This window comes from Populus trichocarpa, chromosome 6 (genome assembly GCF_000002775.5).
Source record: "Populus trichocarpa isolate Nisqually-1 chromosome 6, P.trichocarpa_v4.1, whole genome shotgun sequence".
Taxonomy (NCBI): Eukaryota; Viridiplantae; Streptophyta; class Magnoliopsida; order Malpighiales; family Salicaceae; genus Populus; species Populus trichocarpa.
Genome location: NC_037290.2, coordinates 25,080,905 through 25,106,566, shown reverse-complemented (window position 1 = coordinate 25,106,566; position 25,662 = coordinate 25,080,905). Strand labels below are relative to the sequence as shown.

Genomic DNA, 25,662 nt, shown 5'->3' with positions numbered 1-25,662 from the left:
GTGGTCCAGTGGTAAGAACTTGGGACCAAGAGGTTTGCTCCCTCTGTTGTCTCAGGTTCAAGCCCTGTGGTTGCTCATATGATGGCTACTAGAGGCTTACATGGTCGTTAACTTTAGGGCCCGTGGGATTAGTCGAGGTGCGCGCAAGCTGGCCCGGACACCTACGTTAAACTAATATATATATATATATATATATATATATATATATATATATATATATATATATATATATATATACACAGTATTTAAAGTTGGGAAATGTATATAACTTTAATTGTGGAGCCCGAGACTTGATAAATCTATGTGAGAACGTAATTTAGGCTACTTCTTCAAGAGAGACCAACACACAGAAAGCGACGCAGCATGCAGTAGCAGAATTAACAAGGCATGAGCGCAATTGGTCCCTTCTTTGTTGTCAGCACAGAAAATCATTGAGACATCCATGCATGTTGCTGATGATTTACAATAACTTTTCTCTGCGAATTAACCAGGCATGAGCTTCTGTGTTCTTGTTTTTTTTAAAAAAAATTAGTTCTTGTTTTAAAAAACAGGAGGTATTATTATAATACCGAACCGTCTCTTCAATGGACCGAAACATGTTCTGTTAGTAGTGTTAGAAAAACATGGACTGAAACTTAGCCTTAAAAATAAAGTCTCAAGAGTGTCGAGGAGATTAGCCAAATTGACCAATTGCACGGTTAACAAGCCTTAAATGCGACAACATGAACTAATCGAATCGATGAATTAGTTGTGATCACTGCGTCGAAACATCACCGACATTGGTGATCGAAATGTCGATTCAAGTGCGCAAGTGTCGGTCATGGCCCTGTGTTCTTAGCCGTGGTCCCTTGGCTGACCCGAGATGGTGCCACCACTTCATTGTCAAGGAAACATAGTTATAAAACACTCATTGATTGATGTATTAACTCCTGTTTTCAATTTCTATTTAAAAATAACTGAAATGATATTCAGATGTTGTTTCAAAACTATATTTTATGGGAATTTGAATATTTTATCAGCTTAAAACTAATTTTTTTATATATTTTTTTTAATTTCCAAACAAATAACACTTTATAAATCAACTGTTATTACACTACAACTCCTAAAAAAATCAAGTATTTTCATCAAACTAATCTAAATCATACCCAGGATTAATGAGACATTACCTTACTTAGTCAAATCAGGCCAAGTCTTGTAAGTTAGAACACTGTCTATGGCTAAAAATGGTCCCAATCAGAAATTTGCCATGGCTATGCATCCATAATAGAATATTCTCATCACGACAGTGTGAAGGACGAGACTAATTCAATGGAGGCTTCATGCATTAAAAAAAGTCTAAATTCTTAACTTGGTTAGGTATTTTTCGGTGGAATATTTCCCATTTGTTACCAAACCTTTTTGTTTTTGTCCCTTACTCTCTTGTTTTCAACTGTTTCGACGCAGCCTCGAAGGCAATATTCACCTTGATAGTTGCCTGATGCCCCCCACCCCACCAAATATGTACAAGAACAACCCTTTCTACTCAAAATAATCTTTATTATTATTAATCAACAGCTCAACATGTAAAATATTATGCTTTCTCCTTATTTTCCGTGTATGTTTGATGTATATTGTTTTTTTACTTTATGATTTTTTTTTAATTTTTATTTTTGATTGTATCACGTCGAGACCTACAAAAAACACTAAAAAAATATGATGGTTTGTTGAGTATTTTATTTTTATTTAAAAAACACCATGCATTAATTAGCGCTTTAATCATCACTGCATGGATTGATTACAGAATTAAAAACTTGATTGCAGTTTTTTTTCACCAATTCTCTGTCTCGTACACTTCTTCGGGAGGTGATGCCTTCCCTGGATCTTCCGATCCCGGAAAGGTGCTTTTCTGGAGTTCCCGTGACCTTCGAAATCTATGAGGTTGGCAGCATGGCACTTTCATCAACTTAGTTCCAAGATCAAAAGTCATGACAAATTAACTATAGAAAGCTTCAAATCCCAAATGAGTGGCAATTCAAGGTTTAGTTGTCACAAAGATCCATGTGGTTTCATTCTTGTTAAGTTATATCTCGTGGTTTCATCTTCAAAGTACAATCTTTTAGTTAAAACTAGACCATTTCTTTGGGCTATTTTAATGTTGTACGAATTTAATTTGTTTGGATGTAAAAAATATATTCAAGTATGTTAACATATTTTTTAGTAAAAAAAAAAAAATGTGAATTAACCTGAAGTGACTTGGTTTGTCCCCAAGAAGCGTAGCGTGATGACAAAGGGCTTGAAATCTGCACAGCAGGTCTCGAGTTCAAGTCAGAGCGTGCATCTTTTGTAAGAGTCTGAGATGGGGTTTTACTCGCTCATCTGGGCCCACAAAGTGCACTTTTCAGGGGGTGGGGTTTCCTCGAATCCAAAAAAAAAAAAAAGACTTGGTTAACTTGGCAGATCCAAAAACAACCATAGAAAACTGATAAAAATATAGTTTGACTAAAAAATTAAGACAACATCTTGTTTTAATTATCGAAACGACAGCATATTAGACCAACTTGAATCAACTTGAGTTAACCTGTCAAATTCATTACTCATGTCATAAGACCCTAACAACCCTATAGAAAGTAAATAAAAAAACTAAACTTAATTCTCAATTAACTCAATGTTGAATAATGAAATTAAAAACAAAATTCAACTAGTAAAATAAGGCGATTCAACTCGGTTAAACCGTCAAATCAAGGTTATGAAACTGAGATAACCTTATAGAAAACAAATAAAAACAAATTATGAAACTCAATTCACAATCAAATCAATGTTGAATGATGAAATTTTAAAAAATCAATTAAAAAAGAACACAAAAAAACACTTGAGTCAATTGATCAAATCTGTGACCCAGGTCACGGAAATAAAATTATAAAGCATAATTTTCAATCAACCCAATGTTTTAAGTATTAAATTGAGAAAAAAACAAACACAAAAAATAATTATAGTCAACTCGGATTAACATGTCAAACCAAAATCAAGAAATCATGATAATTCCATGACATGTAAATTAAAGGAAAAATTATAAATTTTAATTCCCAATCAATTTAATATTAAAAATAAAACTAAAAAAAATATTAATTAAAAAACTCAAATAAACCTAATTAACCTGCAAAAACTCATAACCTAAATCATAACTTAAAAAAAAAAAATGCAATTACCCTATTCAAAACACGAGTCATCATGAAAAAAACCAAAACTACAAGGAGACCCACTGCCATGAAACCATTGGGTTTAGTTGTAATCAACATTTTTCGAAGGACCCCATGATTTTGCTGTCAATATCGTTCCTTACCGAACTGATAAGATAATACTTAACCCTCAGTCATTGCCGGTCCACGCTCTTGACTCACTAAGATTTACTGATATATATATATATATATATATATATATATATATATATATATTAAATTGTAGAGAATATCCTTAAATCAATTTACGCATTGCTTGGAATTAAATTATCTTTTTATACAATTTTAAAAATGCATCTTCCTATTGAGAAAGAAAACATAACCACCAAACCAATCATTCTACCATATCCTTTTCTATGTACCTAAAGCAAACATTTCAAACGATAATAATTACTAAAATATTTCGGTGGTAATTTTTATTTTTTGTCTAATTAAAGAGAAAATTTTGCTTAATTAGCTAAATAGCTTCATAGAATATACAATATATATAATTGATTTTCAAATCTTGATCTTAAAAAAACTAAAATAATTATACGTTGATTTTGTAAATGCTAAAATAACATATATATTTTTATTAATTTTATATGCAAAAATTCATCTCACAGCAATTTTAACTAAAGAAGTATTTTTTAAATCTATTTTTTAAAATCACAAAAAAAATTATATTTTTTAAATCTATTGTTTTAAACCACGGTTGTAAAAGCTATCATAATATCAAACATATACTAAGAACATAGTGTTAGCTCTTGTCTGGAAATTTTATGGTACACATACAGTGATTAATGACATCTATTAGTAATTCACCGAGATCTATTTTAAATAAAGAGATCGGTAGAATAAGGAGAGAGAAAATAAAACCCGACTTACAAAAAATAATAAAAATATTTTTATACAGGTTTTTTAATTCATTATATTTTTTAAAACGAACCACACGAAGTAACTAATAATATTTTATTAGTTGATATTTTTTTTATTTTTTATTTTTAACTAAATTTCTCCTTCTCAGTAAGAAATGTTGTGTATTGGTATCCAAAACGTTGAAAGAAATATGACTTGCTTTTGAATCAACTTCATTTGGTTTTCAGACAAGAAATTGTGCCGGATTTGAAGCTAGACCTTCCTTAATCTTCACAAAATTAAGTATAAAATTATACAATTAAACCATTAATCAGAGCCAGCACTGGCATTAGATGGCACATGTTTAGACACAAGCGTGCCTTGTGTTGAACTCTATCATCATATGTTTTTTTGTGAGAAAAACAGGTTGGTAATTACTGGAAAGATAAGGGTTTATTAGGAAATAAAATAGCACCAAAGGGGCAATTACTTGACACGCGCACGTCACGGTAGTTTGCAAGGATAGTCAACACCACAGCACCAAACACGGTGCTGTCTCACGTGATTCCTCGTTTTTTTTGTTTGGAACCATTGTTTCCTGCAATAAAAGCGTTTCCTACTGTTAATAAAAATGGATTCTTGCGTATTTAGAAGAGTGATTTGAGCGTATTTAGAAATATAGTTATAATTATTTTTTATTTAGAAATATATTAAAATAATATTTTTTTTATTTTTTAAAAATTATTTTTAATATCAGTACATAAAAATAATATGAAAATACCAAGAAAAATATTAATTTGAATAAAATAAAAAAATAAAAAAATTTCAAATTTTTTCAAAAATATTTTTAAAACTAGAAAATAAACAGAAATTTTAAAATATAAATGTTAATTTTAGTTAAGTTAATTTGAAAAAATTATAATTTTGAACCACTTCATTGATTTAACTGGATTTTTAATAATTTTATTAATCAAGTTAAATCTTGCTTGGTCAATACTAAGATTTTTTATTTATTTATAAAGAACAAGATAATATAATTTTAATATAAATAACTAACTTGAATTTATATGATAATGCAGGTTTTTTTTTCTGAATTAATCTTTGATGCGAATCTTGTGATAAAAAAATATCAGGGTCTAGTACAATGGCCCTTTGCAAATAATGGGCTCGTTGTAAAAATAAATATGTGATCAAGATTTTTTTTTCTTCTAAAATGGTCAAGAAAATAATTTTATAATTATAGATAAATCCTCCTAGAACTCGTGAATGCTGTCCACTCTTGCATGGATAGATAGGACGAACGGATCTGTGGTGGATATTTCTTTTTTAATATATGCAACGCTAGCAAATGTTGCAAATATATATATATATATATATATATATATATATATATATATATATATATATATATATATATATATGAGTTTGTTTAGGAGTGTGTTTGTAGTTATTTTTTAAAGTGTTTTTCATTTACAAATATATTAAAATAATATTTTTTTATTTTTTTAAAATTATTTTTGATATTAGCGCATCAAAATAATATATGCAACGCTAGAAAATGTTGCAAATATTTTTTTTTTTTAGAGTATAAAGTGCATTTAAAGTGTTATTTGTTGAGTTTATGAAATGAAAAAAAAAGTGTTATTTAACTTTAATCAATTTCAAGAGGTTATATAACTTTTAATTTATTGATTTCTTAGTTAATTAAATCTTGTTTGTAAAAAAACCATTAAAAATTCAATACCATAATTATAATAATTTCACAGTGATTTTAATTATGTAACTGATATTGCATCCCTTGAGTCATTTTTATTAAAATTTATCATTTTCGGTTTACATTCAAGGCGATTTTACTCATATTTCATTAAAAACTTGCTTTTAGACATATATAATTATATTATCATTACTGAAACAGTCTTTGTATTTGATTAGATAATGGAAACAAAAGGTATCTCTCTACTTCATATTTTAAAATAAAAACATTCACTTATTTTTTTTTATATAAATATATAATTTTTATATTTTTATCTCTATTTATTTTATATTTTTTACCATAAAAAAACTAGTTAAATGAAAGAATTAATCTAGAGAAACCCATTTTTTAAAAAATAATTAGTTGACTACTTCCACTAGTTTAGAGTAGTAAATAGACAAAATTACAAATTTAAAAGTCATCAGTTATTTAAAAAAAACACAATAAACAAGAACAATATTTATTTTTGTGGTTCGACCATGTTTTCGAAAAATTTTGATTTTTTTTTGTTTGTTTCATGTTATTTTTTTATTTTTTAAATTGTTTCGATGTGTTGATGTAAAAATAAATTTTAAAAACTAAATTTTTATTTTATGTATTTTCAAGCAAAAACCAAATTGAAAAATAATATTTACTACAATCTCAAACACACTTTAAGTGTGTGTTTTGTATCGTGGTGTAGTGTACTTTTTAAAAGTATTTTTCACTCAAAAATATATTAAAATATTTTTTTTCAGTATTTTTTTATATCAACTTCTTAAAATCACCATAAAACACTCAAGATGATGTTTGACATTGAGTTTCAACTTACTTTTTGTTAAAATTAGAATTTTATTCTTGAAAATTTTTTTAATATTTTTGAGTCGTCTTGATTGTACTGCTGTTAAAAATAATTTTTTTAAAAAAATATTATTTTAATACATTTAAAAAAGCACTTTAAGTGTAGTGTACTTTTTAAAAGTATTTTTCACTCAAAAATATATTAATTTTTTTTTGAGTTTTTTTTATATCAACTTCTTAAAATCACTATAAAACACTCAAGAGGATGTTTGACATTGAATTTCAACTTACTTTTTGTTAAAATCAGAATTTTTTTCTATAAATTTTTTTTTAATATTTTTTAATCGTCTTGATGTGCTGCTGTTAAAAATATTTTTTTTAAAAAAAATATTATTTTAATACATTAAAAAAAACACTTTAAGTGTAATGTACTTTTTAAAAATATTTTCCACTCAAAAATATATTAAAATAATTTTTTTCAGTTTTTTTATATCAACTTCTTAAAATCACCATAAAACACTTGAGGATGTTTGTCATTGAGTTTCAACTTACTTTTTGTTAAAATCAGAATTTTTTTCTTCAATTTGTTTTTTAATATTTTTGAATCGTCTTGATGTGCTGCTGTTAAAAATAAATTTTTTTTAAAAGTATTATTTTAATACATTAAAAAAAAACACTTTAAGTGTAGTGTACTTTTTAAAAGTATTTTTCACTCAAAAATATATATATTTTTTTCAGCTTTTTTTTATATCAACTTCTTAAAAACACCATAAACACTCAAGAGGATGTTTGACATTGAGTTTCAACTTACTTTTTGTTAAAATCAGAATTTTTTTCTTCAAATTTTTTTTTAATATTTTTGAATCGTCTGGATCTACTGCTATTAAAAAATATTATTTTTTTAAAAAAGTATTATTTTAATACATAAAAAAAAACACTTTAAGTGTAATGTACTTTTAAAAGTATTTTTTACTCAAAAATATATTTTAATTTTTTTTTTCCAGTTTTTTTTATATCAACTTCTTAAAATCACCATAAAACACTCAAGATGATGTTTGACATTGAGTTTCAACTTACTTTTTGTTAAAATCAGAATTGTTTTCTTCAAACTTTTTTTTAATATTTTTGAATCGTCTTGATGTGTTGCTGTTAAAAATATATATTTTTTTAAAAGTATTATTTTAATACATTAAAAAAAAACATTTGAAAAAACTACCACTATTATACTTTCAAAAACTCCCTAAATTAAAAACACTTATAAAACACATCACAATATAATTTTTTTTTTAAAAAAACACTCCTTTAGTCCTATTATTAACATTAAAGAAAACAAGAGTACTAAAAGCCAGTTTGGAAACACAGGTTAACATGCGTTTCTAAACAAATTTAAAATTTTATTTTTTTTACTAAAAATTATTTTTTTATATATTTTGAATCGTTTTAATGTGCTAATCTCAAATATAATTATTTAAAAATAAAAAAAATATAATTTTATTATATTTTCACATAAAAAACATTTTAAAAATCAACTTCAATTATACTTTTACACCAGCGCTAAAAAAACAATGAAATGCAAAAAATAATAATAAAAAAAACCAAGCCCATAAATCTGACAAGTAAAATTGCACAGGAAAACAACTGGATGTTAGAAAAGTCCACTCAAATATCGCCACCTCTCCCCTACATCAACAACTCCAAACCCTCTTCCTCTCCATCTCCACCACCATCTCTCCTCTTTATTTCCTCGCCTTTGGCAAACCCCTATCTCCCAAATCTCTCCACCCCCACCGTCCCAGGGCAGTTCCACCAGATCAGCCAAAATGGGCAAGGGTGGATCTCTAAGTGACAGTGTTCTGAAAAAGATCTTGCTTTCCTACACCTATGTAGCCATCTGGATCTTCCTTTCCTTCACTGTTATCGTTTACAACAAATACATCCTTGACAAAAAGATGTATAATTGGCCATTCCCAATATCTCTAACCATGATCCACATGTCTTTTTGTGCCACTCTTGCCATCCTTCTCATTAAAGTTTTCAAATTTGTTGAACCTGTTTCCATGTCTAGAGATGTTTATCTCAAATCTGTTGTTCCCATTGGTGCTTTGTATTCTCTGAGTCTTTGGCTTTCTAACTCTGCTTATATTTACTTATCTGTTTCTTTTATTCAGATGTTAAAAGCCCTGATGCCTGTTGCTGTTTATTCAATTGGGGTTTTGCTTAAAAAAGAGAACTTTAAGTCTAATACTATGGCTAATATGATATCAATCTCTGTTGGTGTTGGGATTGCTGCTTATGGCGAGGCTAGATTTGATACCTGGGGGGTTTTTCTTCAGCTTGGTGCTGTTGCTTTTGAGGCTACAAGACTGGTAATGATTCAAATCTTGCTTACTTCTAAAGGGATTACATTGAATCCAATTACCTCTCTTTATTATGTCGCGCCTTGCTGTTTGGCGTTCTTGTCTATCCCTTGGATTTTTGTGGAATACCCTGTGTTGAAGGAGTCTTCAAGTTTCCATTTTGATTTTGTCATCTTTGGGACCAATTCTTTGTGTGCTTTTGCCTTGAATCTCGCCGTGTTCTTGCTTGTGGGAAAGACTTCGGCCTTGACCATGAATGTGGCTGGTGTGGTTAAGGATTGGTTGTTGATCGCCTTTTCTTGGTCGGTTATTAAGGATACTGTGACCCCCATTAATTTGTTTGGCTATGGGCTTGCATTTTTGGGTGTCGCGTATTACAATCATGCAAAGTTGCAGGCTTTGAAGGCGAAGGAGGCACAGAAGAAGGCTCAGCAGGCTGATGAGGAGGCTGGAAGGTTGTTGGAAGGCAGGGAAGGAGAGGGAAACACGAAGAGAACTGAATCAGAAGACTAACTTTTTACTATTAAGAGTTTATTTAGCTATAAAGATTGGATGGAGAGAGCATGGAAATAAGAGCGGAAGGGACATATGGACCACCAAGGATTGGTGTTGACGCAAGGGGAGTTTTGTGCTTCTGTTTGCTTTTGCTCAGGGGGCATGCTGGTTCTAGTTTTATGCTTTGTCATATGCTAGTTATGGGTTTTAGTTAGTTGAATGTTAGGGATTTGAGATCTGTGCAATCGGCTTTGCCGAGTTGTCTTTTATCAGAGTAAAAATCTCAAATGCCTGTATTTTACCTTTTTTTACTTTATTTATTTATTTATATAATTGGTGTCCATGTACGAACATCTTTCATTGATGAAGTTTTAGCGCTTATTTATTCTCATTACTTCTGTGGATTTTTCTCAATGCAATGCCGTTGTGGAGATGCAATTTTTACATCACAGGTGTATTCTATTGTGGTTTGAATCATATTTTGCTTTCTGTTTGATTTATTGTGCTTTGATCTGTGCCATTCGGCCAGTTCAAGTTGAGCCTCTTTGAGGTATAAAGAAGGGTTCTCTGTAACAGGAAAATGCAATCTTTCTAAACTGTGATCTGGAAAGGAAACGAGTTGGTAACTGATTGATAGAGACAAATCATTGTTTAAGTCAATTGCATGTGGATCTACCATTGCAACTTCTCTTGTGGCATCTACTTAATTTAGAATTGACCACGAACCAAACTGATCCAAAGCCGATCCCGGTAATTCTTGCATGATTAGATACTTAAATCGACAACACTGGTTCTCTAGTCTTGCTATATCTTGTTGAAATCATCCATGCAAATGGCAGCTCTAACCATAGTGTCACATGCAGATGATGCTAGTCCTTGGAGGCAAATATCAAGCCACCTTTTCTTGTATTTGCTTATAGAGCTATTCGCTGGAGTGTGCTTTGTAAATTGTCCTGTCTGTCAACGAGTTTTTCCCTTCTCCTGGAACTTAGAAGCTAGTCCTGGTAAAATCCCAGATCATTACAAAGCATGACATGTGCTGTTCCCATCGATTGAGGATCTGATCTGCATCTTTACTCTGACCCTAAGTTGCTTAGTTTGTGGAATTTCAAAGAGTTTTTATATCCCTATGAACCATCTGCTACGCATCTTAAAGAAATGGATTAGATGATGAACAATTTGCACATTCCTATCCATAACCCTGAACCTTCCAACCCTAGGGGCCTCAACTTGAGCCCCTGATACTAAAAATCCCTCGTTATCTTGTTAAGTGCGAGGTCATTAATGTTCTACAGGACAAGCCGATGAATCGTCAAGGCCATCGATGTGCATGAATTGTCAAGCCACTGACATAGGTACTCGTCGATGTGGCAAGAGCTCCCTAGCAATGTGAATTTTCCAAGCAATTTAACCTTTTTTCAGAAAGAGCCTGTATGTCATGATCCTTTGGTCAATTGACTCAAGGAAAAGCATAGGATTGTTCAATCACTTTCCTCAGCCTTTTACGGAAAAAACACGTACAACAACAGCCTACTCACTTGATTTTGTTTCTGAAAGAACTTCAGGGGAAAATTGCTTTCATAAAAAGCAGTAAATATGTGAAGGTGACAACGCAGGTGAAAAAATAATTCACCTGTCCACGGCAATGACGCATGCCCATTCTTTGGCCTGACCTTGCTCACCGACAAGGCTTGTGTGTTTACTGGTTCTAATTATTAATATTTCTCTTGATTATTGACTGCTTCATTCTAGTGTTACAAAAATCATTTTCTAGTGGAAATCAAGATATGGAGTCTTCCTTCAAGTTTCTGACTAAATCACACCTAATGCTTAGCCAACAGTTTGAGAATAACGTATCTTTTGACAAAATTTCAGAATTTCTGCTAGTTTTTGACATCCCAGGCCCTATCCATTGTCATAGTGGTTGGTTTTTGAAGTGTCTTCTATGAGAAAAGAGGACACCCCTTTGCTATTCCTGAAAACCAGAGATGCTTTCATGTTCTTGGAGAATTTGTCCTGTTTCTGTACATATCCCACTCAAGAGAAGGAGACAAGAGGATCAATCTAGTAGTCCAAACACATTAAGCTTAGAGAGAGAGAGAGAGAGATTGCCATGCTAGAACAAGGGACACGGCATTTGCTGTCAACAAGATGCACATGGGAAATGGGATTCTCAAAGAAAAATGCCCAGGGCTTTCAAGGTTCTTTTATCTGATCTCTCTCAACTCATACATACGAAGATCGAATTGCGCAAAGGATAAACCATTAACAACTTCAAACCTAGCATGTAAAATAATGATGACCACTCTGGATCAGAATGCCTCACTTCCTCTCTAGCTGATTTGCTACAAACCTAATGCTTAAAGGGCATTAACTTAGTGTCATAATGGGTTTCCAATCTAATCACAATTGCACAGATGGCTAATTCTCCTCGTATAGATTAGCACTTAGCAGATCCTAGGTAAGATAGTGAAAGGACTCTCTTGATTCTCAGCTCTGTTCATTCCGAATATTTTCTTCTCTAAACTTTGCTTTCTCTGAGAGACCCCACAAACACAAATGCTCATGATAAGTGGAGATCATTGCCTTAAAAGTACTGGTAATTTTTTTGTAGTGGGAGTAAATCTTTGTCCTGAGCGTTATCACCAAGAATGACAAACCAAGAAACGATATATAATTATAGGTCTGTTTACTCACACAAAGCTTCTTCTTCTTCTTTTTTTTTCATTTTCATTTTCATTTTTTTTCTAATAAAAAATTGAAAAAATGTGTTCTTGATATGATTTTTTTCACTGAAAAAAAATACATCAAAATTACAACTATTTTTTTTAATATAAAAATCAGAACCACAATTTCTAATAATCACCTTAATATTTTGTATTCATAATAATCTAATAGTAGAATATTAATTTTATTTCATTCAAATTAAAATCATCTTGAAACTATATACTGTGAACTCTAAAAAAAATCTTTATATTAGATGTATAATAAAAATTAAATATATGGCACTAACAAAATATATATAAAAAAATAACTTTAATATTCTGCATTGCTAAAAATGCTTGTATATAAAAGAAAAAAATTGTATTGCTCATGTTTTTTTTTTCATTTGGAAAACATTGGAAAATTTATTAAAATAAGTGGAAAAACTTTAAATTGTATTTTTCAATTTTCTGTATGGAAAAATATTAAATTTAAACAAGAAGATTCAATTTTTCTTTATCCTCCGACTCTAATTTCAAGAAAATTGAAGTATTACTCTGATATAAATAACCCTATGTCTTTGAAGTTGGCTCCAAGAAAAGCTAATAAATAAATGAGAATCAAGGCCTTTTTCTGTGCATACTACAGAATAAAAGATCAATTCTGTTTGATGATTCTCTGAATTATACATAAATGGCATTCACAACAAAGGCACGTTTTTAACGACTACAATCTTTTTTCCCTGTCTAAACCAAACCCCAATCTGGAAGTTACAATGAGAACAATGCAGAAACATGACTGCAAAATGACGAACTCATGCCAGCAGCATTTTCATCCTGATGCTGCAAACCATAAGTACCTCCCACTCCTGGTTGTTATGGTCCCTTGACTGTTATCATGGAAAATCAAAATGGATCAGGTTTTGGTCCAAACAATCTTATCAAGTGTTCCACAGAATTTGTTCAAATATCTTGCCGGGTCATTTTTTGTACCAGGTGTGTGATCCAGCAAATGGCCACGAGACAGAATGATTGCATGTTAAAATGTTCCAAAATTGTTGTGAGATTCTTGCCAACCATCAATAATCACAAATCTCCGAGCCCAGATTGTCACCAGAAATCTCTACATGAGCACAGACCATTCTTAAAATGATGAAACCGGTTTCGATCTCTCACTACTATTTCTCGGTTATAAATCTTGGAGATAAACTTGCTAGCAGAGTGGCAATCATCACAAACTCGCAAGTTCTTCACAATCCGAATAAGAGTTCCAGGTGGCGTATTCAGAAGGGCAAAAGCAATAGCCAGCTTTTCACTATGCCTATTTAATGTATCTTCCTTATCTTCATCATCGATATCAAGCAACACCTCTGTAGTGGTTGGCATATATCCAGCCCTCTTCATCTCCTTCCCCATCTCATCCACCATCTCATATATTTCTTTGGACTGCGCATGTGATTTATCTCCAGCCACAAATTCATAAATTTCGTTGTCCAACTCAATCATAGTGCTCCCAGGGATCTTTTTCATCCCTTTCATGTCCATCGCCTCTCTAATCCTGGTTTTCTTTTCCCAATCGGACATTTTTGCATAGATGTTGGACAGTAACACATAATTGGATTCATGCATGGGCTCGTTTCTGATTAGCTGTCTGGTAATTTTCTCTCCAAGCTTGAGCTCACCATGAGCACGACAAGCATTAATCAGAGTACGCCAAACAACAGGGTTAGGATCAATAGGCATTTCTTGAACAAACTTCAGTGCTTCTTTTACCAGTCCTGCCCTGCATAACATATCTACCATGCATCCATAGTGTTCAATCTTAGGTACAATGCTAAAATCCTTTCTCATTGAATCAAAATATCCTTTCCCTTTATCAACTAACCCGGAATGACTACAAGCAGAGAGCAGTCCGATAAACACAACATCATCTGGGGTCACTCCACTTCTTACCATCTCCTCGAACACAGCAACAGCCTCTACACCACGACCGTGCATCGCTAAACCACCAATTACTGAAGTCCACGAAACAATGTTCCTCTCTCTCATACTCCTAAACAAGTTTGTTGCTTTATCAACATCACCACACTTTGCAAACATATCAATCAACGCATTGCTAAGCTCAACATTCTTCTGTACCCTCTCCTTCTCAACATAAGACTCCACCCACTTCCCTAACTCGAGCGCACCTAAACCTGTACACGCACTCAAAACCGAAACCATAGTAATCTCATCAGGACAAACCCCCTTGATTTGCATTTCCCTAAACAAATTAATGGCATCGCTAGACCTCCCCACTCGCACGTACCCACCAATCATTGCACTCCAAGAAACAGAATCCGACTTATACATCTCATCAAACACCTTCCGTGCAAACTCAATCCCTCCTTCCCCACCTCTACAACAACAGTACATATGCACCAAAGTATTCTGCACGTTAACTTCATCACCAAACCCAAATTTCATCACTGATCCATGAACCGACTTCCCCAAATTCAAGTTCCCGATACCTGCACAAGCCTTAAGAACAAAAGGGTAAGTAAATTTATTGGGCAATTTTTTTCTTTCAAGCATGAGCTTATACACATCAATAGCTTTTGCCTTTAAATTATTAGTTTGGGCATAAGCCCTGGTGATAGTATTGTATAAAAATGTATCATACAAACGAGTATCGGATTCCGGTGAGAACAGGAAGGAAGTAGCATAGTTAATGACTTCAAGATCAGAGGATGTGGCAGTGAATTTGGTGAGGACTAATGGGTTGTTTTGGAGACCTGATTTGAGAATGTGAGTGTGTATCTGGGTTAGTTTTGAGAACGTGTAGCAGGCTTGAAGTAGAGCCAGACAGCTCTGCTCCGCCGCTCTTGTGTTTCCGGCCGCCGTGGTGGATGGTGGGTGGGGTGCTGATGGTTGTGTGGATTAGCAGCTCGGTTTTGGCGGTTTAGATTTGCATTTGAAAGTATTAATTTGCTTCAAAGGTTTTAATAGTTGGGGCAAACTTTATTTTAGTCCTTGTAAAATATCAAATATTTTATTTTGACCCCAGAGATTAAATTTTCTAATGATGACTTTTGCTTTTATTTTTTTCTCTTGCCTTTTCAAGTTTTTCCCCTTCAACCCTTATAAATGTCATCATATCCACACAAAAATTGAAAACCATTAAAATTAAAGTGCAAAATACTTAAAAAAATGTGCTTCGACAAGAGATGATTATTTCATATTTAATTGACATGCACGTGGCATATGTGGTTTTTAATATTTTATTTTTAAAAGATAAAACATTAAAAACACAAATTAAAAATAAAATATAACAAGCATGATTTCAAAATCAACAAAAATAAAAACAAAATTAATTTGGTATAATTTGATAAAAAATTCAATCTTACCTATAACTTAGATAGCTAAAAAAAAACTCAATCAAAACTTATTAGTTTCTTTTATTTTTATTTTTTAAATGATGTATTTTTTTACATTTTTATAAAGTAAAAAAACGAGGTTGATTCGGGTCAACTCATCTGACTCGTGACTCGAAATTTGTCCCGGTTTGAGTTTAAAAACTATCATAACAATTATATAAATGAATAACTATTATATATTTTAGTTTAAATATAAAGATAATTTATAAATATAAATAACTAGGGTTGTTATCAAGATATATAATGTTAAAACTAGAAATGGTAAGCCACAAAAAAGATATTTAAAGAGAAAATTAACTTAAAACTTATAATATAAAATGAGCCCCATTACCCAACGAGGAGAGGAAGGCTAAAAAAATTTCTTTAACCCATGACTCTTAATCATTTATTTTTTATCATATATTTATTATTTTTTTATAAATTATTTTTCTTAGATATTATTGATGTAGAATGAATACAAAGTGAAATTCATAGTCTCATAGATATTTAAGATAAATATAAGAGGATTACATCTAAAGAAAAATAAATAAAAAACCGAAGCAAAAAAATCTTTATTACTATAATGGTATAAGAGAAAAGAGCCGCATTGATTTAATACTTTCTCTATTTTTAACTAAACACTCTTTTATAAAATATGATACATTTATATGACATGATTATATATATATTTTTTTAAAAAAAAATCAAGAATAATTAAAAACTAAATTCAATATGCATTTATAATATAAAAATATATTACATATATACATGTTTTGAATTTTTTTGTTTTTGCTTTTCATTCTTCGTTGCATAGTTTTGAAACCCGGTTCGGTAGGTCGATCCAGGACCCGGCCAACCTGGGGCTAGAACAGGACCGGGTTGAAGAAAAAACAGGGAAAGGAAAAACTCGGTGTGACCCGGCGACCCGGTTGACCCGATAAGACCCAGTAAAAAACCCGGTTGCAACCTGTTGACTTTTGTTTTTTTTACTAAAACGGCGTCGTTTTGATTTAAAAAAAATTAACCCGGACGACCTGGTTAAAACTCGGTGACCCGGTCAAAACTCGGAACCCGGGCCTTCAACCGAGCTGAGTCTAAAAACTATGCTTCATTGCATGATTTTTTATTAGATTTTAATTAGTAAATAATCATAAAAATACCTGAACAATTTAATCTCAAAAACCCTTAAATAAAAACTCATCAAAAATCAAAATCAAAAAGTGGTTTGTCTTGGTTTCCATTTGTTATTTAACGAAAACATACCACATTAGAACTTCTGGGAAACTCGAGGTTGACATTGTACAAATGTTAAACTATAGAGATAAAATTGAACATTTTTTAAATCAACAGGGACTAAGATGTAATAAACTAAAAAGAAAACCACCATATTTCATCCACGTGTCTAACCTTTTTAATATCCACGTCACCACCTCCTTCTCATTCCTCTTCTCCATGACCGCTCTACACTTCTTTCCCACTCCCTTCACACAGAAATCAAATCAAAATTTGGTTAAAATTAATCGCTAGAAGAAAATGAGGAGAGGAATTTCTTCACTAAAATCCCTAGGGTTTGTTAAAAAACCAACAATATCAAACAAAATTTTCTCGATTGCCCTTCGCTTTCACTCTAATTCTCCTCCTAGTCTATTGGAGAATTACAAGAATTTGGTTGAGCAAGGGAAGGTACAGCATGATCCGTACCAGGAAAGAGTAGCTTTTGAATTAGAGAAATTGCTTTCTAGATTACAGCAATACGAGAAAGATATGGAGGATTATTACGTAAAGTTGGCGGAATGGGAGGAGAAGAGGGAGGAGGAGAGGCTGAAGCTTTTGGTCAAAGAAGCGAAGGAGAAGCAAGAAACTGGCGGAGGAGGAATCTGGACGTCAGTGAACAAGCAGAGGAATCGAATTTTGGAAAAATTTGCTATTTTCGGGTGAGGGATTTTTTTCCAGTAAATTCTGTTATTTTTGGAGGAAAAGAATTTTTGGAATTTTTTTAAAATTTTTTCAGTAAATTCTGTTATTTTTAGAGGAATTGAATTTTCGGAATTTTTTTAAATATTTTTCTGTAAATTCTGTGATGTTTAGAGGAATAAAATTTTTGGATAATTTGTTTTAGTAAATTATGTGAATTTTTGTAATGGAATATGTTTTGAATTAGGAAAAAGGGAGCAGAAATAGAACCTGGAGTGGGTAGGTGGGTTTCATACTTAAATAGAGAGAGGAAATTGGATTCACTTGTTGGTCGTAGGCCGAGTGTTCCTCCAGCTCCGAAAGGATTGTACATTTACGGCAATGTTGGAAGTGGTATGTTGCTGCTAAGGTTATTCATCTGGTTTTGTGTTGGGAGTTTGAAGTAGTATGTGCTTGTAGTTTGTTTGTTTGTTTGTTCATATGAATGCAATAAACTTAAGAAGATGATTTCTTTGGTACAGGGAAGACGATGCTGATGGACATGTTTTATAGTGCGACTGAAGGAATGGCGAAACATCGAATAAGGTTTCACTTTCATGAGGTGATTTTCTTGTTTTGCTTTCATGATGTTGTGAAATTTCTTATGATCACTTGTGTATTGAGAAAGAGAGCGAAAGGGAGAGCTTAGAGAGTTTAATGTGTTAGATTTTCACTTTGTTCAGATATGAATAATAAGCCTGTAATTTTCCTTAAAGCTTTTGGATGTATTGTATGTTTAATGGGAGATTAATTACTGGTATTTTTACGAGCTGTTCATTAATGCTACTCTGTGGAAAGAAAAGTTTTATTTTACTGTGCTTTTTTTTTTGCAGGCTATGCTGAATATAAATGCACATATGCATAAGATTTGGAAGAATCAAGTAGAGGGAAAATCTTTGCAGTCAAACATATCTAGTTGGATTACAAATCTTCCCTTTGATATGAAAGTCAAGGAGTGGTTAGTTGCTGAAGAGAGATATAAGCAAGATGTGCAGATGAAAAACATTCTTCTTGCTGTAGCAGATGAGTTTCTCATGGACAAGCAAGCAGATGAAAGAGGGGCTAGCATTCTTTGCTTTGATGAAATACAGGTAATCTGAGAAATGTATTAAAATAATAATTTATATTTCCTTGCCAGTCATAAAGTGTTGATGCTTTCATCCTTCTATCCTATCATATTATGAACTTGTTTTTTAGCTGCCATATCTAGATTGAATCAATTTATGGTATGGCATAGGTTGAGAATCTTGTTGCATCTTGTAGAATGTTCCGGCAGTCTGTGGTTAACTTTCTTCAAATTTCTACTTGGAATGCTTATCTAGATTTTAGCAACAAATCCAATATGGGAGTATTGAAAGTTGGTATTTATCTTCCGCGAGAAGCTGTTACAAACAAAATGGCTGATTGAATTTGCAACTCATTTTATGAATGAAAATTTCTGCTTTGATATTACAGACTGTTGATGTATTTGCTATTGTGGCCTTATCCGGAATTCTAAGCAGATTGCTGACTACTGGAACAGTTCTTGTGGCCACCAGTAACCGAGCACCGAGGGAATTAAATCAGGTTTTTTTTTCTTATTTCCTTTCTTTTCTGCATATTCATTCCTCTAAATTTTGTTGTCCTGGGTGAGAACCTCTTAAGGTTTATGTAGCTTAATAATGATTACCTGACATATTTCTGGATTGCAGCTGGAATCTTCATTTTATTGTGGGATCTTCCTGTGATTTTTTCCAAACTTTTATACAAAAATCAAATACTGTTTTAAAGCTTTGGAAATTTTGTTCACCATGGTCTAACTTTATCTGCACCTGTTGCTTCTTAGGATGGCATGCAGCGAGATATCTTTCAAAAATTGGTTTCAAAGCTGGAGGAGCACTGTGAGATAATTCTGATTGGAAGTGAGATTGATTATCGCCGTTTCATAGCACAAAGATCTAATGACCAGGTAAGATGACAATCAGTTCTAATTCTAATTGCTCGGATGATTATTTAGTCCTAATTTATCTGTCATCTAGTTCTGCTTCATCAAATAATCCATTTGACATTCTTTGAATTCTAAAATAGAAACATAGAAAATACCAGATACCTGTTTTCTAACTAGGAAGTTTCAGTAATTACCACAAATATCACTTTCCCCCTCTACTTGTTCACTTGTTCTGCCATGTTCAAGAAGACCGAGTGCTTAATGAAGCCTGTGGTTAGCTAGGTGAATCCTTGTTTTCCATCACCCTCTGATTTATTATATATTTTGGTTTTCTTCTCATCATATGAGTTTAAACTCCCACCTTTTTTGTGCATCATCTATGGCTGTTCGTCACTTTTTTGGACCACATTCCCCTTCGCAATAAATGAATGGTCTTTGCTTAGCAGCTCATTGACTCTTTTCAGTATCTTTTGTTCCTATACTAGTTCAGGTTACAATATCAATGATGGTCTCTTCTGGAAACTACTTTGAAATGAAAAGTTCAGTAGAAATTGTCTGTCTGTTTTTCAGTTTTTTTATGTATCCAGTGGTTGAAATTATAGATGCATGATGCAGGCTAACTACTTCTGGCCTTTGGAGAGCAGTGCTCTGATGGAGTTTGAGAAAATGTGGTGTCAGGTCACAAATCAGTTGGGAGGACAAATCACCTCTGAGACTATCCCAGTTATGTTTGGGAGGTACTTCCCAAATATGCTGTATTCACCTATCCACTTCTCTTATCTAATTTAATGTTGCGATTTTGTTTTGAAACCAGAGTGTTGGATGTTCCTGAAAGCTGTAATGGAGTGGCAAAGTTCACGTTTGAGTATCTATGTGGCCGGACGGTATGGAAATTGCCATTTATACTCAGTGCACCCCTCTCCCCCTCATGTTGCTTGATATGAGTTCAGTGAGGCATTCACATTTGCAAATCGATGTAACCCCTCAACAACTGAGCTGGAAGAAGAACACCAGGAATTATAATGAATGAAAAATGAAAAGCAAAAGAGTTCCTCAAAAATTTGAAACCATCTTATTATGATACTATAGAGATTTATTTCCTTCATGCAAGAGAGTTAGGCATGCTCAAATGTTACACAGAGGTTCTCAAAAAGGAAACATAGCCATGATTTAAAAACATCTGAAAGACAAATAGGTTTTCTATGAAATTCCCTTGTGAAGCTAGCAACTGATTTAACTATTTTCTCGCTTCTCATCAATGTCAATTTAGTTCTTAAAACTCTATTTCCTTTTCTAATGTCAATCTTGTATGATGGAAAGACAGCCAAGATGTTACATGCTTCTTCTGGTTTGAGATCATTGGTGATTGGTTCTCTATTTCTTATTGTTACTTTTCACCCTTTTGTTGGTCACATACCTTGCTGCCTGATTACATGCAGGTAGGTGCAGCAGATTATATTGCACTAGCAAAAAATTATCACACTGTCTTCATTTCTGATATTCCATTGATGAGCATGGAAAACCGTGACAAGGTACCACTGTTAATTTTCAACACAAGATGTAAAAATTGTGTTTGCAGTGCATATAAGACTCATATAATTCAATACGATTCCAAACATGTTTTATGATTAGGCAAGACCTAGCAAAGGCTTTGTACGTGGTCAAGTAATACAAACTGCTTTAATTTTTAAGTGGTTATATTTGATTCAAATTTGGATTATTAAGAGAGAGAGAGATTTAGACATATATTTTGTTTCTTGAAAACGTTTTACCTTTACTGGAATTGTAACTATTTGGTTTAATGTTCATGCTTCCTTCCACATTTGCTGAATCATGTACATAAAACCATAAAATATGCATGCTTTCATACAAAACATGTACTGTTATTATGGGATCCCGAAATCTAATGCTGTGTTGCAGAGATGGGATTTTTTTTATTGAACTGCACAATCATATAAGATTACAATGGTGCAATATCTCATCTGTTCTTCCGTTTTTATCATCATTAATAACAAATCTTAACTTTTCTTTTCAGGCACGCAGATTCATCACTCTCATTGATGAGTTGTACAATCATCATTGCTGCCTATTTTGTTCTGCAGCTTCTTCTATTGATGACTTGTTTCAAGGAACTGAAGAGGGTACACATTTTGACTTAGAAAGGTAGTTTTTCTTTTCTTTTTACTAGTATTTCTAGCATATGCGTTGCATGTGTATCAATAAAAGTGATATAAAAATGTTAAAACTAATTCTAAGACAGTGAAAATATTTTTCAAGAGTTTAAAATAGGCAGAAAATAGAAAAATGGGATTAACTATTTTTTAGAAATTATATATATTATTGTCTCTGTCTCTTTCTTAATTAGAGATGGGTTGAATAAAACTACTAATAATTAGCTTTTTACGGAAAAAGAAAATTTAATACAACTACTAATAATTAGCTTTATTATTAGAAAGGAAGAAAAATAGGTATTAAAATTCCTATTTTAATCATAAAGTTAATAAAATTTCAAGGGTATTTTAGTCGAATCAAATGTTTTGATCCAGAGTTTGTGCTTTTATATTAGTTATGGATTATGGATATTTTGAAAGTTCTAAACCTAGTGCACCTATTTTATATGTACCTTATGAATTACACATGTTTGAAGTATCTTTGACAATATAATACTATATGTTTTGCTCGTCATGCAAAAAGCCGTTGATGTGATTTCTTGAAATTTTCATGGAGGTTGTGATGGTGCAAAAATTGTTGGCAAATTGATTGAAGTCCCCTGATTTTTTTATTTTATTTACAATAAGTTTCAGGTGCAACATGGTTGCCACTTGCCACTATCCGCAGCTAAAAAGAGTTCTGCTGTAGAATTTCAAGAGAATATTTTGATGCTTTTATATGTTTGTTCTTACTGAGTATCAAAAAGACTCCTCTGAACTCCATATATGGAAGTGAGATTCACCTCATAACATTATGTGGAGTCCATATTATTGAAATTGGTGATAGGGTTTATACAATACTGGAAGTACATTATATTGCCAAATTGGAAATTAAAAGTGATGCACAGCTTGACTGAAAATCAACACTATATCATAGAAGAGGACTAGGTAATGAAAGGGACTGTAATGACATGCAGAAAAAAACAAATCAAAAGCAACGCGCAACATATGCCAACATTATGGAATTGTGTTATTTGAAAAATGAAATGGAATGAGAATCAATTCATGGAATTGAATTGCCCTTTGGTGGTCACCAGATACAGGGTTGTTTGTGACGTTCATTGATTATTTCCTTGAGAAATGGTGAAAATATGATTCCTTGAGAAATAGTGAAAATATGATACCATGCTTGTATCAACCCCGGCCGCCAGCCTCTATTGATTAATGTTCAGTTGACTTCATAACAAGAAGTATTATTAATTAAGATGTCTTCATGATTATATGACCAAGTTACTTTTATGGCTTCCAGTTTCCAATTTGAAACAGAGACAGAAGGTGGCAAACTTCGCACAAATGTTTTAGCTGAAGGCAATGTAGGCTCGGGAGGTGTACCATCTGGGATAGTTTCTATGCTTTCTGGACAAGAAGAGATGTTTGCCTTCCGCAGAGCAGTAAGTTGTGTTCCATTTGTTTTCAACACAAATTCCACTTTGTCATGCTCCCATCCTCTCTCTGCATAAAGAAACACTGTTAATAGATATATAAATCTATGAGTTGAAATAATAGGCATGCTTGGAGATGAATCATTAGAATATAAAAGTTGGGAAACTTAATGAGCCCTTCCACATGCCAGAAAATACCAATAGTTGCCTCGTTCCTGTATTGCTGATGAGTAGCATGAGCAAGCTGCTGGGTAATGGGGTCCAAATTGATCCAAATAAAATGGAAATTGAAAACTCAATGAGACTTGCAAAAATGAAACATAGCGGGTAGGTTATCTTGAGCGCAATGTACTATGAATGCATGCAGGGTTGCTAGCTTTTTGCTCACAGATGTGAAATCTTACCTGAAAATTGAACATAATACTATCATAGCAGGCAGGGCATGAGTTTGAAATTCACAGCCTCACTGTATTGCAGTTATCATTAGCTCATGATCAAATTCGTCTATCCGCATGCATACATGATGTTTAGAGAAGCCAGGATTAAATTGAATGGTGTCTGCAAGCCACTCGTTCATCTTACTGCTATTTTCAGATGCTATGTCCTTTATTTACGAAAAATGATCAGAGATCATATCATTTGGGGTCTATAATATTATAACTATTTAGGTTGTGGCAATTGATGATGATTTGCTATATAAGTAAGTGGATATCATATTAAAAGACAAGCTGCCTATGCAGGCTTCTCGTTTGATCGAAATGCAGACACCTCTGTACTTGGAAGGAGTTCGTAGTCTTCATCCTTATTTCCAGAAGCAACACCAAGGATTTGGAAATATTCTTTCAAGCAACCCGCAAGCTCGAGCTTCATCTTGAGAAATAATTAATCGTACTTGCAATACATTAGCCCTTCCAACACACATATATGTGATATTGTAATAATGGCGTCTGTACCTCGTATCTCCAATTCATTTGATTATTTGTTATTAAGGAATAAGCACTGACTATTTATCTTGTAAGATTACAGTTCTAAAGTTACTGTAGTAAGAGCATTGTTGATTCGCCTCAGCGGTGTCTCACTCCTTGCTCTATCTACAATAGCCATGAACTTCAAAAAAAAAAACAAAAATTAAATGACCGGGCGGTCCTGCATTCTATTGATATGGTCATATGAGCTCCTTTATATGAAAAAGGGTATCATTAGCTCCTTTATTACATGAATTAAAGCGTTTTAGATTAAACTAGACGTGGACTGTGATACGTTTTGGGTTTGTATTATTTTTTTTATGAGCAGAAAAACAAGAAAAATTATGAATGGTCAGTATAAATTTAAAGGGAAAAAAGGGAGTAAAAAAAAAAAAAAACTCACCGTTGAAAAATTGTTCTGTCATTGCTGCCGTGCATCTCCCAAACACGTAAAAAATAAAATTCTTGGCCAGCTTGCTCTTACTCAACTTGATAATAATAAAAACAATTTTAATAAAAAGATGAAAAAACTCTGAGTAATTAAGTCATTTTATTATATTTTTAAAAGTAAAATTACTAAAAATATTCTTAGATGTTAATCTTAAAAATTTTATTTTTAAAAGCAATTGAATTATTCAACTATTCTTGTACATTAAAAAAAAAAAAACAATTCTACTCTGATTAATCCGGTAAGATCAATGAATCATGTGAAAAAACTGAAATATCTCAATACTATGGTTATTATTATTTTTTTGTGAAAAAAATGAAAATAATAATTAATTACAAGTAAATAATGAAATGTGTGTAGATGCACTGACTTTCGATTTAGTTTTTTTTTTAATTGTAATTGTCCCCTTGCCTCTAGTCATTGCAGATATGGGGCGAACGTGAAACTTTGGGAACATTCCAATCCTCAGGATTAGAAGGGACAAGTTGATTATTTTTTTTCCTCATAAAAAAAGAAGCTTTATTCATCTCTCTCTAGGTATTATTAGACAAACGGGCACCCACCACCACTGATCGGGGCATTATTGATCGGTAATACTCGAGGAATTGTCCTCTGTGTGGGTTCCATTACCATGCCTAAAAATGATGATGTGCCGACCAGTGTGATTGACCCCTTGAAAAATATTTGGTACCAGCTGGGAAGAAAATGGTAGTCCTATATATAACTACTGCAGTGCAGGGCTCACAGGTAAAAACAAACTCTGATGAGCATGGGAGCATCCAATCCGCCAAGATTATTGCAGAAATTGTGCTTACGCTTCTGTTTGTTAATTTTGGCAATTCTCCTTCAGTTAGCATAACTTCAAAATGCCTGCTAACCATGAACCGGCCGCTACATTTTCTGATCCCCACCTGTAGTTTAGCACAGTTTTATTCCTCGAATGCCTGTACGTAGGCCTAGCTAGTTGAACATTGTGGCTAGCTCATAATCTGCTAAAGTTTCTTAAATATTGGTGCCAGCTGCAAAAAATCTACAGGTACATAAACGTATCTCCCCTTTAATTGAGGCCAAAACCCGTTTACAACGTGAAAAACCCCTTAAAACCTGTTTCATTCGACACCTATCAGATCGTGTTAAGCCTAAGGCATTGGTTTAGTAGCCTTTTGTTGATTTTTTAAATTGGATTATTGAGAAATAAATATAAGCAAGCATTTACTAACAATAGAGTCTGAACAGTTCATTT

The 25,662-nt window shown here is 32.5% G+C and overlaps 3 protein-coding genes across 3 annotated transcripts; 2 read left to right on the top strand and 1 right to left on the bottom strand.

Moving 5' to 3' along the window:
* Nucleotides 1-8,217: 8,217 nt before the first annotated feature.
* Nucleotides 8,218-9,828, top strand: LOC7471588 (probable sugar phosphate/phosphate translocator At5g25400). The gene has a single exon (XM_002309580.4). The coding sequence runs from the start codon at nucleotides 8,406-8,408 to the stop codon at nucleotides 9,453-9,455; it is 1,050 nt and encodes a 349-aa protein (XP_002309616.2). The 5' UTR covers nucleotides 8,218-8,405; the 3' UTR covers nucleotides 9,456-9,828.
* A 2,962-nt stretch (nucleotides 9,829-12,790) lies between these two features.
* LOC7495769 (pentatricopeptide repeat-containing protein At4g21065) lies at nucleotides 12,791-15,058 on the bottom strand (the record flags this gene model as incomplete). The annotated part of the gene is made up of 1 exon (XM_002308624.4): nucleotides 12,791-15,058. A coding segment is annotated over one exon (1,809 nt), but the record flags the coding sequence as incomplete, so codon positions are not given.
* Nucleotides 15,059-16,980: 1,922 nt separating this feature from the next.
* On the top strand, nucleotides 16,981-24,166 carry LOC7471587 (uncharacterized). The gene is made up of 12 exons (XM_002309579.4): nucleotides 16,981-17,468; nucleotides 17,696-17,841; nucleotides 17,970-18,049; nucleotides 18,321-18,578; nucleotides 18,943-19,053; nucleotides 19,313-19,435; nucleotides 20,030-20,151; nucleotides 20,229-20,298; nucleotides 20,854-20,946; nucleotides 21,450-21,577; nucleotides 22,874-23,015; nucleotides 23,747-24,166. Exons 1-12 carry the CDS (start codon nucleotides 17,068-17,070, stop codon nucleotides 23,879-23,881), a joined length of 1,809 nt encoding a protein of 602 aa, XP_002309615.1. The 5' UTR covers nucleotides 16,981-17,067; the 3' UTR covers nucleotides 23,882-24,166.
* The last annotated feature ends 1,496 nt before the right edge of the window (nucleotides 24,167-25,662 follow it).